This window comes from Panthera uncia, unplaced genomic scaffold (genome assembly GCF_023721935.1).
Source record: "Panthera uncia isolate 11264 unplaced genomic scaffold, Puncia_PCG_1.0 HiC_scaffold_1536, whole genome shotgun sequence".
In the NCBI taxonomy this organism is placed as follows: domain Eukaryota; kingdom Metazoa; phylum Chordata; class Mammalia; order Carnivora; family Felidae; genus Panthera; species Panthera uncia.
Genome location: NW_026058180.1, coordinates 17,482 through 30,526, shown reverse-complemented (window position 1 = coordinate 30,526; position 13,045 = coordinate 17,482). Strand labels below are relative to the sequence as shown.

General features: G+C 40.2%; 1 protein-coding gene across 5 annotated transcripts in view; it reads right to left on the bottom strand.

Annotated features, from left to right (window-relative positions):
- LOC125917148 (cytosolic carboxypeptidase 2-like) overlaps nucleotides 1-13,045 on the bottom strand; it is a 45,282-nt gene that overhangs the window by 14,832 nt on the left and 17,405 nt on the right. For all 5 annotated transcript variants that reach the window (XM_049623413.1, XM_049623410.1, XM_049623412.1 and 2 more), the window contains 3 exons: nucleotides 8,747-8,900; nucleotides 5,194-5,976; nucleotides 3,535-3,691 (listed from right to left, as the gene is read on the bottom strand). In XM_049623413.1, coding sequence (XP_049479370.1) covers nucleotides 3,535-3,691; nucleotides 5,194-5,976; nucleotides 8,747-8,900 — 1,094 coding nt within the window. The remainder of the gene's footprint in view (nucleotides 1-3,534; nucleotides 3,692-5,193; nucleotides 5,977-8,746; nucleotides 8,901-13,045) is intronic.

The following is a 13,045-nucleotide window of genomic DNA, read 5'->3' as shown; positions in this document are numbered from 1 at the left end:
AGCCACATTTCTAAGATTTATTTTCTACTCCTCTGCAACTTGAGCCCTTGGATCCATTTGGGTTTATCCTTTATATATGATCTGGGTATGCCTCACCCCTATAATCTGCCTAGAACTGTCTCACTTCCTCATACTTAATGTTCTTGGCTCAGAGTTCAATATCCTCCATTGTCCTTCATGACCACCCCAACGCTCTTTCCTTACTTGGAGTTTGTAATGTACACTTGGCACCTATCCCGACCTATCCTATCCTGCTGAAAATGCTTTACAGTGGGAAGGCATTTCACCACCTAGTGGTTTTTAAGTGGTGCACCCTGGAATCCAGGGGTTCTACTGAGGAGCCTCAAGCCACAAAGACTGAAGGAGCCAGAATGGGCAAGGTTCCAAGCCTGCCATCCCTCTTTAATTAGTATAGCTCTGTTTTTAATTGTTTTAGATACTGGGTTCTGGATGTCATTTGTTTTTTAATTAAAAAACTTTTTTTTAAATGTTTTTATTTTATTTTTTGAGAGAGCATGAGTGGGGGAGGAGCAGAGAGAGAGGGGGACACAGAATCTGAAGCAAGCTCCAGGCTCCAAGCTGTTAGTACAGAGTCCGATGTGGGGCTTGAACCCATGAACCACAAGATCATGACCTGAGCCAAAGTCGGACACTCAAGACTGAGCCACCCAGGCACCCCTAATTTTTTAAAAAATACTTATTTATTTAGAGAGAGAAAGACCAAGAGTGCAAGTGGGTGAGTGGCAGAGAGGCGGGGGGAAAGACAGAATCCCAAGCAGGCTCTGAACTGTCAGCATGTAGCCCAACATGGGGCTCGAACCCAAAACCTAAGAGATCATGACCTGAGCTGAAATCGAGTCAGACGCCTAACCAACTGAGCCACCCAGGTGCCCCTGGATGTCATTTATTTTTAATTAAAAAAACATCTTTTTTAACAAGACACATATTTGGATGCCATTTTATTTAAAGAGATCCCTAGCAAACACAGACAGGAAGATTTTTTAAAAACAAAGAGAAAAGGAAGGAAGGAAGGAAGAAAAAAATGGAGGGAGAAAGAAAAGCTTCCTCTTTCTTTTTAATGTAAGAATAGTAGATATAAAATATTTGTCACATATCTTTATAGGAGAAAATGTGCACTATCATTTAAAAACTTTTCTAAATCCAACCTAATTTCTTCTTTCTTTTTGGTAAATGTTTATTTATTTGATGGGGCACCTGGGTGGCTCAGTCGGTTAAGTGACCGGCTTCAGCTCAGGTCATGATCTTACAGTTAGTGAGTTCAAGGCCCAGATTGGGCTCTCGGCTGTCAGTGTAGAACCTGCTTCAGATCCTCACTTTGCCCTCCCCCGCTCCCTCTCTTTCTCTCAAAAATAAACAAACATTTGTTAAAGCAAGCGCACATGTGAGTGTGGGAGGGGCAAAGAGAGAAAGAGAATCCCAATCAGTGCAGAGCCTGACATGGGCTCAATCTCACGATTCATGAGATCACCACCTAAGCCAAAATCAAAAGTTGAGTACTTAAATGACTGAGCCACCCAGGCGCCCCTAATTTCTTCTTTCTAATGAAATTATGTTTTGTGGATCTATTTATGATGCTGAAAACCAACGCCTAAGCCAATGCAGATCCTCTGTTTATGCCTAACTGTCAGAGCTGTTACTCAGCCAACTGGTAAAGACTTTTAAGTTGTTTTTATTAGCCATTTACTATCTTACAGTTATTTGTAATCTTGTCTTATATAAACTTTTCTGTGGAGACTCATATAATATTAGTATTTTGTGTATCATTCAATCCCTTCTTCCACTGCCAAGCACAGGATTAAAGAGAATAAGTTACCTACTAAGAGTTTGAACTTGTGCCCAGGAAAAGCAGCCAGAGTAATTTTCAAAACTCATCTTCACTGAGGGGCGCCTGGGTGGCTCAGTCGGTTGAGTGTCCGACTTCAGCTTAGGTCATGATCCCACAGTTTGTGGGTTTGAGCCCCGCGTGCTGACAGCTCAGAGCCTGGAGCCTGCTTGGGATTCTTTGCCTCTCTCTCTCTCTCTCTCTGCCCTCCCCTGCTCGTACTTTGTCTGTGTCTGTCTCTCAAAAATGAATAAACATTAAAAAATTTTTTAAAATATCATCTTTATTGAGATATAACTCACATGCTGTAAAATTCACACATTTAAGGTACACAATTCAAGGATGTAAGTATATTTACAGTTGTGCAGCCATCACCACTCTCTGTTTAGAACATTTTCATTACCTCCAAAAAGAAACCCAGTACTTATTAGCAGTCAGGCCACCTCCCCCTCCCCACCGACTAATCACTACTTTCTGTTTCTACAGATCTGCCTCTTCTGAACATTTCATAGAATGGAATCACACAAAAATGTGGCCTTTTAGGTCTGGCTTCTTTCACGTAGCATGTTTCAAGATTGACCTATGTCTTAGCATATCAGCACCTCATTTTTTTATTGCTGAATAACATTCCATTGTGTGGATACACTATATATTATTTATCTGTTCTTTTGTGGATGTACACAGAGTAATTCTTAAAGCCACACCTTTCTAAATTCTTGAAGTACCTTTCCAAAGAAGATGTACAAATGGCCAATGGACACATAAAAAGATCCTCAACATCACACATCATCAGGGAAATGCAAATCAAAACCACAATATCACCTACACCCATCAGAATGGCTAGAATTAAAGACAAGAAATAACAAGGGTGGGTGTAGATGTGGAAAAGGAACCTTCATGCACTGTTGGTGGGAATGTAAATTGGTGCAGCCACAGTGGAAAACAATATGGAGGTTCCTCAAAAAGTTAAAAATAGAATTACCATATGACTCAGTAATTCCACTACTGGGTATTTACCCAAAGAAAACAAAAACACTAATTCAAAAAAGATATATATGTACCCATATATTTATGGCACCCATATGTTTATACCAAGGTATACATGTACCCATATGTTTATTGCACCCATATGTAATAGTCAAGATATGGAAACAACCCAAGTGTCTGTTAATAGATGAATGGATAAAGAAGATGTGGTATAGATACACAAGGGAATATTATTCAGCCATAAAAAAGAATGAGATCTTGCCATTTGCAACAACAAGGATGGACCTAAAGGGTAAAATGCTATGTGAAATAGAGAAAGACAAGTACCATATGATTTCAACCATATGTGGAATTTAAAAAACAAAACAAAGAAAAAAGAGACAAAAAAAAAAGCAGAGTCCTAAGTATAGAGAACAAACTGGTGGTTGGCAGAGGGGAGGAGGGAGGTGGATGGGTGAAATAGATAAAGGAGATTAAGGGTACACTTACGATGAACATTGAATACTGTAGAGAACTGTTGAATCATTATATTGTAAACGAAAACCAGAGTAAAGTCTTGAGGTCCAGGCTGCTGGGATTTACCCAAGATAATGAAAAGAAATGTGAAGTGGCAGATCAAACACTACATACAGGATGCAGCGAACTCCTTTCCTCCTTAGTCAATGGACGGAAGATTACCTTATGTGCTTACCTTGTGTGCTTACCTTATCTGGCGCATTTTTGCTTAACATTAAAGGAAAGACTCGCTCATGAAGCCAGTACTTGCGATCATTGTTATTACAGCCATACAAGAAGATATTATTCTTACGGCTGTGGCCATGGAAATCACAATACAAGAGAACCTCCCTTTCTTCAAGAAGTCTATTGAGAGGGGCAAACAAAAGATTTAGTGGACATCCAGATGCATGAAAATAATCAAGGATCTTTTACAGTCTCTTCCTTAAGTATGTCTGTTGCTACCTTCCCACTAAAGAAAATGCCAACCCCTTCAAAGGACCCTGTCCCCACCCTCGGCTACTGCTGTAAACATGCCACCAGCACTCCTCACCCCTGCCAGTCAGAGGGACTTGAAATGAAAACACCCCGATGTGGAAAGGGGTGTTGGGTAGGCCCTGTATAAGTTGACAAGGAAGTGGAGGAAATCAACTGAAAGAAAGCCCCCTCTGGGGGCAGACCTGGGGAAAGAGAAAGAGAAGGGAAGAGGCTGTAAGTGGAGGGATGAAAAAGAGAAACGAAGAAAGCCTGGGTCCCTGACTTTCCAGTACCGGTTCCTGTAAGGCTCAGCTCCTCTTTGTCTCCTCTTCACCCAGGACACCTCCTCAGTCTTCCATCACGGTCACCTTCTCCATGATGATAATGATAGGATGAAGAGGATGACAGTAATGCCACACACTTACAATGTGCTGAGCACTGCGCTAAACAGATGACAGGGGTCCTCATCTAATTCTCTTAAGTAACTACCCAAGGCAGGTAAGATTACCCTCCTCTACAGATGAGAAAGCTGAAGTGCAGAGAGGTGCAATCACATCCAAGGTCACAGAACCAGCCAGTAGTAACACCACGTCTCAAAGCCAGGCCTGTCTTGACTCCCAAGCACATGCCCCTAGCCATCTTGCCTGCCAGCCCAACACTCCCCCCACCCTCTCACACAGATAAGGTTAGAGGGTGTATGCATTCACGTATCTTACACGCTGTAGTTTCATTTCCTTTAAGGTGGGTACTATTACATCATAGCCTTCAATTGCTTTCACACAGGCTTGGAAAATATTAACTGACTTTTTTATTATTCTTTCTTTATGCGATGAAATATAAGAGGTAATAAGGAACTCAGATTCTGGAACCCGAGAGCGTGTATTCAAATTATCTATTCTGTTGCTTATTAGCTCTATGACCTTGGGCAAGTGACTTTTTTCTGGGCCTTAGTTTCCTCACCATATATAATGGGGATACTGATTGTGCCTACCTCAGGGGGTTAATGTGAAGATTACATGGGTCATGTATCTGTAAAGCACTGAGAATACCGCCTGTCCCCTATACACAAACACTGCCTAGTAGTTAGGTACTATTATTATTATTTGCCAGGCCTCCTGACAAAGACCTATGAACTTCTGACTTCTGACCTCTCTATTCCATTGTTTCACTTATACGTCAAACAACCCCTGGCAGAAATGTTGCATGTTCAGTTTAACCCCAGAGACAAAACATGACTTAAACGTTTGAAACTGAACGAACTCATGTGACTGCAAAGAGAATGGCAGACTCTCTCTCAAGCCGTATCTGATCGCTACATCAAAGAGAGCCCTCGCACCCATCAGAGAGCACTCACAGCATTCGGAGGAAGATCAACAGATAAAGGGGCTCACCTTTTGATCATGTTCCTGGTGTACCAGATACAAGGGAAAGACTCCTTCAGAATGGTTTTATAATGTCTATTCAAGTCCCTTCCAGCCAATGAACACCGGTAATTCCCCACAATCACTCCATCTGGATTTAACATAGGAACCACTTTGAAGACAAAGATATCTCTGAGGAGCTGGGCATCTGGAGAGTTGCTCAGGATGAAGTCCAAAAAGCCTTTCATGATCCAGGAGCTGTTACTTTCTCCGGGGTGGACTCTGGCACTCAAGACCACAGCTTTCTTTGCAGCTGCCTCTTGAGGGGTCCGGGATGGGTTGGTGATGGTGAGCAGGTAGACGGTATTTCCTGCAAGGCTCCTGCATAAAGTTCGGAGTTTGCAGAACTGAGACTGGACAGGGTTGTTTGCCACTGACAGCAGGTAGCACTGCAAGTCAGTGTATGTATATGGATAGAAGTGTGCGAAGAAGCAAGTGTCCTGGTCGTGTGGGAACTGAATGGTCCACGTGAGACAGTAAAAGGCCTGCTGCCCATCGTCCCTGTTGTTCTTATAGTACCTGATTTCATTTCCTTCTCTTCTCCAGCCAATGTTGTGGGTCTTGGCGTCCAACTGGGAGTACATGAGTGGCTTCATCCCTATAGTATAAAGGCTCTTGGGTTTTAGCAAGTTGACAATGGTGAAGCGGTAGGTGGCATCTTTTCTAGTATTCTGCACTCGAAAATAAAACCACTGAGTGTGTTTGTTTGTATAGAGGTCAGTTCGCAAGGTGAGCTCATACTCATAGGTATCTCTGTAGTGGAGAAAATAGAAGAATATCTCTGTAACACCACATCCCCCCTCAAAAAACAAAGCTTAAAAAATGTTTTACCTGGGCAAAAATAGATCTTATTTCAACAGGAAAGCCTGCTACCTCAAACATTAATTTTCTAGTGTACCTAGTTCCTCAACTCATACATTAGGCTGAAAGAAATATGGGTCAACCAAGTTTATTTGGGGTATTTGGGAGCTCTGTGAGTTTTTTATTTATTTTTTATTTTATTTTTATTTTTATTTTTATTTTTTTTAACGTTTATTTATTTTTGAGACAGAGAGAGACACAGCATGAACGGGGGAGGGGCAGAGAGAGAGGGAGACACAGAATCGGAAGCAAGCTCCAGGCTCTGAGCCATCAGCCCAGAGTCCGACGCGGGGCTCGAACTCGCGGACCACGAGATCGTGACCTGAGCTGAAGTCGGACGCTTAACCAACTGAGCCACCCAGGCGCCCCTCTGTGAGTTTTTTTAGTATCGTTCTGGAGTGTTCAGTAGCAGTTCCCAACCACTTCAACACATTTCTAGAACCACACCTAACGGCAGCGAAGCCAGAGCCCTCTGTTGGCTGTTAGCTACCTCCTGGACATGACCACTATGGAGGAGAACTGTCAGCCTCAGGTGTTATTTTAGCTCTGATTATCAACAGTTTGAAGATGAGGGGGCATCTCTGGAATGCATTCACCTTACTGAAAAGTAGCAGAAGAGGAAATACAAATACTAAATCCTGAAAAGATGCTCCCACATAGGCATAATGCAAGAAAGGCAAATTAAAATAGGAAGTCATTCTCCCTCCATTTCATGCATATTCCAGCTTTGGGAAACAGTCGCTTTCATACACCGGTGATGGGAACTGAAATCATGTTGGAGGGTAATTTGGCAAAAAACAGCAATACTTAAAGTGTTCAAACCCTTTGGCCCCCCAATTATATTTCTAGAATGTATCCCATAACATCACAAATATTTAAAAATATAAATGTCTTTGCAACTACATGGATGAAACTAGAGGTATTATGCTAAGCGAAATTAGTCAGAGAAAGACAAATATCATATGACTTCATTCATATGAGGAATTTAAGATACAAAACAGATGAACCTAAGGGGAGGGAAGCAAAAATAATATAAAAACAGGGAGAGGGAAAAACCATTAAGAGACTCTTAAATATAGAGAATAAACTGAGGGTTGCTGGAGGGGTTGTGGGAGGGGGGATGGGCTAAATGGGTAAGGGGCATTAAGGAAGACACTTGTTGGGATGAGCACTGGGTGTTATGTGTAGGGGATGAATCACTGGAATCTACTTCTGAAATCACTGTTGCACTATATGCTAACTAACTAGGATGTAAACTTAAAAATTAATTAAAAAATTTTATATATATATATATATAATTTAAAAAGTGCCCAAGAGTATTAATTCTGTTAATTCATTAAACAAAAAACAGTAAATACCTTCATTTCCTATCAGCTGGGCACAGGTTACACATGATATGGAACACCCATACAATAGAATAATATGAATTATTAAAAATAAGGAGATATGGGAATGCAAGCTGGTGCAGCCACTCTGGAAAACAGTATGGAGGTTCCTCAAAAAACTAAAAATAAAACTACCCTACGACCCAGCAATTGCACTACTAGGTATTTATCCACGGGATACAGGCGTGCTGTTTTGAAGGGACACATGCACCCCCATGTTTATAGCAGCACTATCAACAATAGCCAAAGTATGGAAAGAGCCCAAATGTCCATCAATGGATGAATGGATAAAGAAGATGTGGTATATATATACAATGGAGTATCACTCGGCAATCAAAAAGAATGAAATCTTGCCATTTGCAACTACGTGGATGGAACTGGAGGGTATTATGCTAAGTTAAATTAGTCAGAGAAAGACGCAAATCATATGACTTCACTCATATGAAGACTAAGAGACAAAACAGATGAACATAAGGGAAGGGAACAAAAATAGTATGAAAACAGGGAGGGGGACAAAACAGAAGAGACTCATAAATATGGAGAATAAACTGAGGGTTACTGGAGGGGTTGTAGGAGGGGAGATGGGCTAAATGGGTAAGGGGCATTAAGGAATCTACTCCTGAAATCATTGTTTCACTATATGCTAACTAATTTGGATGTAAATTTTAAAAAATAAAAAATAAAATTAAAAAAATAATGAGATAAATCTGCAGTATTGCCATAGGAAAAATATAAAGCTTATTATGTGGAAAAAAGCAATTTGCAAAACGGTATGTATACCATCATCCTATTTTTAAAAACAAAATAATTTCTGTATATTATACATACACAGTAAAAGGGGGAAAAGTTACTGCATGTATATCAAACTGTTAACAGTTTCTGCATCTGAGAGGTACGATTACAGAACTTCAATTTTTTATGTTATGTATTTTTATTAATACAGATTTCTTCTTGAGTTTTACTTAAGTAAACTCTACACCCAAAACAGAGCTTGAACTCACGACCCTGAGATTATGCTCTTCTGATTGAGCCAGCGAGGCGCCCCTATTAATACAAATTAAATTAATACTAATTTCTTTCATAAGCAGAAAAAAAAATGTAGATAAATTTTTACCCTGAGGGAATATGAGTCACAATTATTCAATTTTTCTTCATCCTCATACCATTTCTCACCACTTCTCTCTTTTCCAAAAACACCCCTAACTCCTAATATGACTCCTGAAGATGTGAGTCAGTCCCTCCAGCGATCACCCCTTTGGGAAATTCCTGTTACTCACACTCTGACAGCTTTTTGCAGATTCCCGCTCTCAAACCTTGACTCAAACAGGAGAGTCTTGTCCTCAGGTCCTTGCAGCGTAACAGCAAGCTCCTTGATGATCCCTCGCTTGCCTCCCACTCTGGAACTAGTGAAATAGGAACCTTCGGTGGGCACTGCAGAGGAGACAGACCTATTTAGAGCAGGTTCCACTAAGAATCTATTCATCCAGCCAATATTCACAGAGCTCCTCTGTGTGTTTATCGCCATTCTAGGTTAACGATAATGAATATTCAGATTTTCAAGGGTCCTTGCTGAGACTTTTAATTTTAAACATTGTATTTCTTTGAAGACCTTTAAAGTGGTGTAGAGCACCTCCTTTTGCTGCACGGCTGCCCCTGGCATCTCAGATACTGTTTGTACCCACATAAGCCCTAATCTGAAAGGACGTTGACAAACAAATGAGATTCTACATAGAGCATCTGAAAACATTTACAACCTTTATTCTAAAAAAATAGCATCTATTATTTTTTAACTTTTAAAAAAATTTATTTACTTATATTGAGAGAGACAGTGACAGCACAAGCAGGGGAGGGACAGAGAGAGGGAGAGAGAGAATCCCAAGCAAGTTCTGCACTGCCAGTGCAGAGCCCTATACAGGGCTTGAACCCATGAAACTGTGAGATCACGACCTGACCCGAAACCAAGAATCAGACGCCCAACCAACTGAGCATCTACTAATTAAAAATAAATAAATAAATAAATAATAATAATAATAATAATAATAGAGGGGCATCTGTGTGGCTCAGTCAGTTAAGCTTCCGACTTCTGCTCGGGTCAGGATCTTGCAGTTTGGGAGGAGTTCAAGCCCTGTATCGGGCTCTATCCTGACAGCCCAGAGCCTGGAGCCTGCTTCAGATTCTGTGTCTCCCTCTCTCTCTGCCCCTCTCCCATTCTCTCTCTGTCTCAAAAATAAAAAATAAACATTAAAAAAAAGATAATGGAGAAAAACAAAGAAAGAAAGTATACTTCATATAATTTTTTTGGTATATCCTTCCAGATTTAAATATAAAAAAATAATAGAAGTTTGAGAAGAATTGGCATGGGTGAATTAGCCTAAGAAGGGAACCAAAATATCTATAGTAATTATAGTGAAAAGGTTATGATTGAAATTTTATCTTTAAAATGATGCTAAACAAACAAATATATATATATATATATATATATATATATATATATATATATATATATATTATTTTTTTTATTTAACAAAACTTAGATTATAATCATCTCTTTCTAATCCTTGCAATAATCAATTGTTAATTTGTTTTAGAAAGTGGGGTTGAGGGGCGCCTGTGTGGTTCAGTCAGTTGAGCATCTAACTTGGTTTGTGAGTGTGATTTGTGACTCACGGTTTGTGAGTTCAAGTCCCCTGTTGGGCTCTGCTGACAGCTCAGACTGGAGCCTGTTTTGGATTCTGTGTCTCCCTCTCTCTCTGCCCCTCCCCCACTCTCATTGTCTCTCAAAAATAAACATTAAAAAAAAAAAAAGAAAAAAAAGTGGGGTTGCAACTTTTCAGACAAATTCAGTAAGACTGCCATCTGACATCTTTGATTTTTACAGTTTCTTTTGCAAAACTATTTCAAAACTATTTGTAAAACTTTGTAGTTTTCCCAAAGACTTTGTACCACCATATTCTTATCATTATGTCTAGAAGAGCCTATTTCGTCATCTTTTGTTGATTTTCTCTTCAACTGTTGTTAACTGCTAAAAAAAATGTCTAGATTCTCATTTGTCAGTGGCTTTGCAAGTGATTCAAACAATTCCTTAACATCCATCAGCTTCATAAAATCCTGCATCTCTTGTAAGGATAATTTCACTTTGCAGCTGATTTTTACTGTACTTGCATTATATTGTCACATATTAACAATATCCACCAATTGGCAAGTGACTGATATTAACAAAGATGCTGACCACAGGGCAGGGCAGATGGGAGCATTAAACAGTAATATGCTGACATGTGGGGACTGATTATATAAGTCTAATTTATTAGTAAATCTGTTCATGTTACGACAGCTTTTGTTTCAATAGGCAACTCTGTCGCTGTGGAGACTTAGGTAATAAATATTTGGATAATAAATGAGAGCAAAAGAGAAAAGCAAGCATATAAAGAAGCGAGTAAAAGAAAAAAACAAGCACAGAGGAGGCAGGAGCAGAGTCACGTAATGCAACTAAAAGCTGGGGACCTACGTGGTTCAGTCTCTTCATGGAAGCACAAAGTTATAGACCAGCAACCAGATGTAATTAATACAGGAATTTCGACATTTTTTTGAGTCTCTCAGGTAAAAACATTAAAGATGATCCAATTCATAGTCCACAGTAACATTTCTCAAAAATAAAACCTCTTTCCTTGTTTCTCCCCATTATTCTCATAGCAGGTAAACCGACAAACTCCCAAATTCTCCCCGGAGTCCCATCTTCTCCATTTTCTGTTTCTTCATTCCTCCAACAGGGTGGGCTCAATTCTCCTTGGTGAATCCAAAGGACAAGATCAAGACCACCGCCACAACTGCGCATTAACAGGACAATACGGAAAATTCACAAAAGTTGTCCTCTGGAGAGTGAGCTCTCAGCCCTAGGGGTTGCTCCTAGGCAGAAAACATCTCTGAATAGAACAGGTAAAGCAATTGAATTCAAGGTCAAGGAGTTTGTTGAAAATGACTACCACCAGGTCAACAAGAGGTAAAATAGACTTCTAGTACCCAAGACTTTTGGGGCACCTGGAAGGCTCAGTTGGTTGAACATGCAACTCTTGTTCTCGGGGTTGTGAAGTTCAAGCCCCACTTTGGGTATAGACATTACTTAAAAATGAAATCCTTTTTTTCTTTTTTTAAATGTTTATTTATATTTGAGAGCGACAGTGAGAGAGTGCATGAGCAGGGGGAGGGGCAGAGAGAAACAGAGACAGAATCTGAAGAGGCTCCAGGCTCTGAGTTGTCAGCACAGAGTCCGACACAGGGCTGGAACTCACAAACTGTGAAATCATGACCTGAACTGACGTCGGACACTTAACCAACTGGGCCACCCAGGCTCCCCACTTAAAAATGAAATCTTAAAAAAAAAAAAAAAAAAAGCCCAATACTTTCCTGAGCTTCCAGGAGCAGTACATCCTCCATTATTTATGACTGAAGTCTATCCACTTAAGACCTTATACTTTAATGTCTCCCAAACTCCTTCTCAGACTCTCCGTAGGTGGAGCTAGGGAGACTGTAAGTTGCTTCACCCCACTCACTTCCCCACATGTAGCTTTTCCCAACACGGTATTACTAACACAAGCACTCATAATCAAGGCAACTGGGAGCAGAGCATATGAAATTACTTCAAAGTTGGGCCACCTGCTAGAATCGGTTCATTTCATTTTTTCAGTTGTGGAAATGTGAACACTGCGGTCCCTCCCTCCTAGTTCTGGTTGTTTCTCTAGAAGCCTACCCTGATTTCATTGACTTAACACATTTTATTTCTACTAACTAAACTTGGTACATATTCCTCCTCCAATAAAATTGATTTCCTTTCTGATCATTACTGTATAGCAAATACTGATTTTCAAATTGTGAGAATATTTTTCTTGCTATTTCTTGAATACAACATTTCCCAATCTCAGAGAACCCCTTTTAAAAAGTTCTAGGGGCACCTGGGTGACTCAGTCGGTTAAGCGTCTGACTTCGGCTCAGGTCATGATCTCATGATTCGTGGGTTCGAGCCCCACATTGAGCTCCATGCTGGCAGTGCAGAGCCTGCTTGCAATTCTCTCTTCCTCTCTCTCTGCCCCTCCCCTGCTCGTGGTCTATCTCTCTCTCAAAATAAATAAAAAAAAAAAACCAAAAAAACAAAACTTCTAATTAACTCTGGTACCTATATATACAATAAGCATCAGATGATTTTTGGTGATGACAAAGGATGCCCTTATTGAAAGCTTCTCTAGCTTGCCATGTCCCTCCCTATGACTAACTTCACATTCTGAGATTATGAATTTAAAACTTAATTCCTCATCCTTGGGAGGGTTCCTATTAACTTTTCTTGACTCATTGCTCTTGAACATTATATCTCCTTTCCTTTTCTTTTTTTAAGTAAACTCTACCCCTAATGTGGGCTTGAATTCATAACCCTGAGATCAAGAGTCGCATGATCTAGCATGCTTTACCAACTGAACTAGCCAGGTGCCCTTATGTCCTTTCTGTCTTAAATGTTTCTATTACCACCTGCTTCACATCCTACCCATCACCTGTTATTGCCTTTATTATAGCTATTTTAGTGAGTGTGA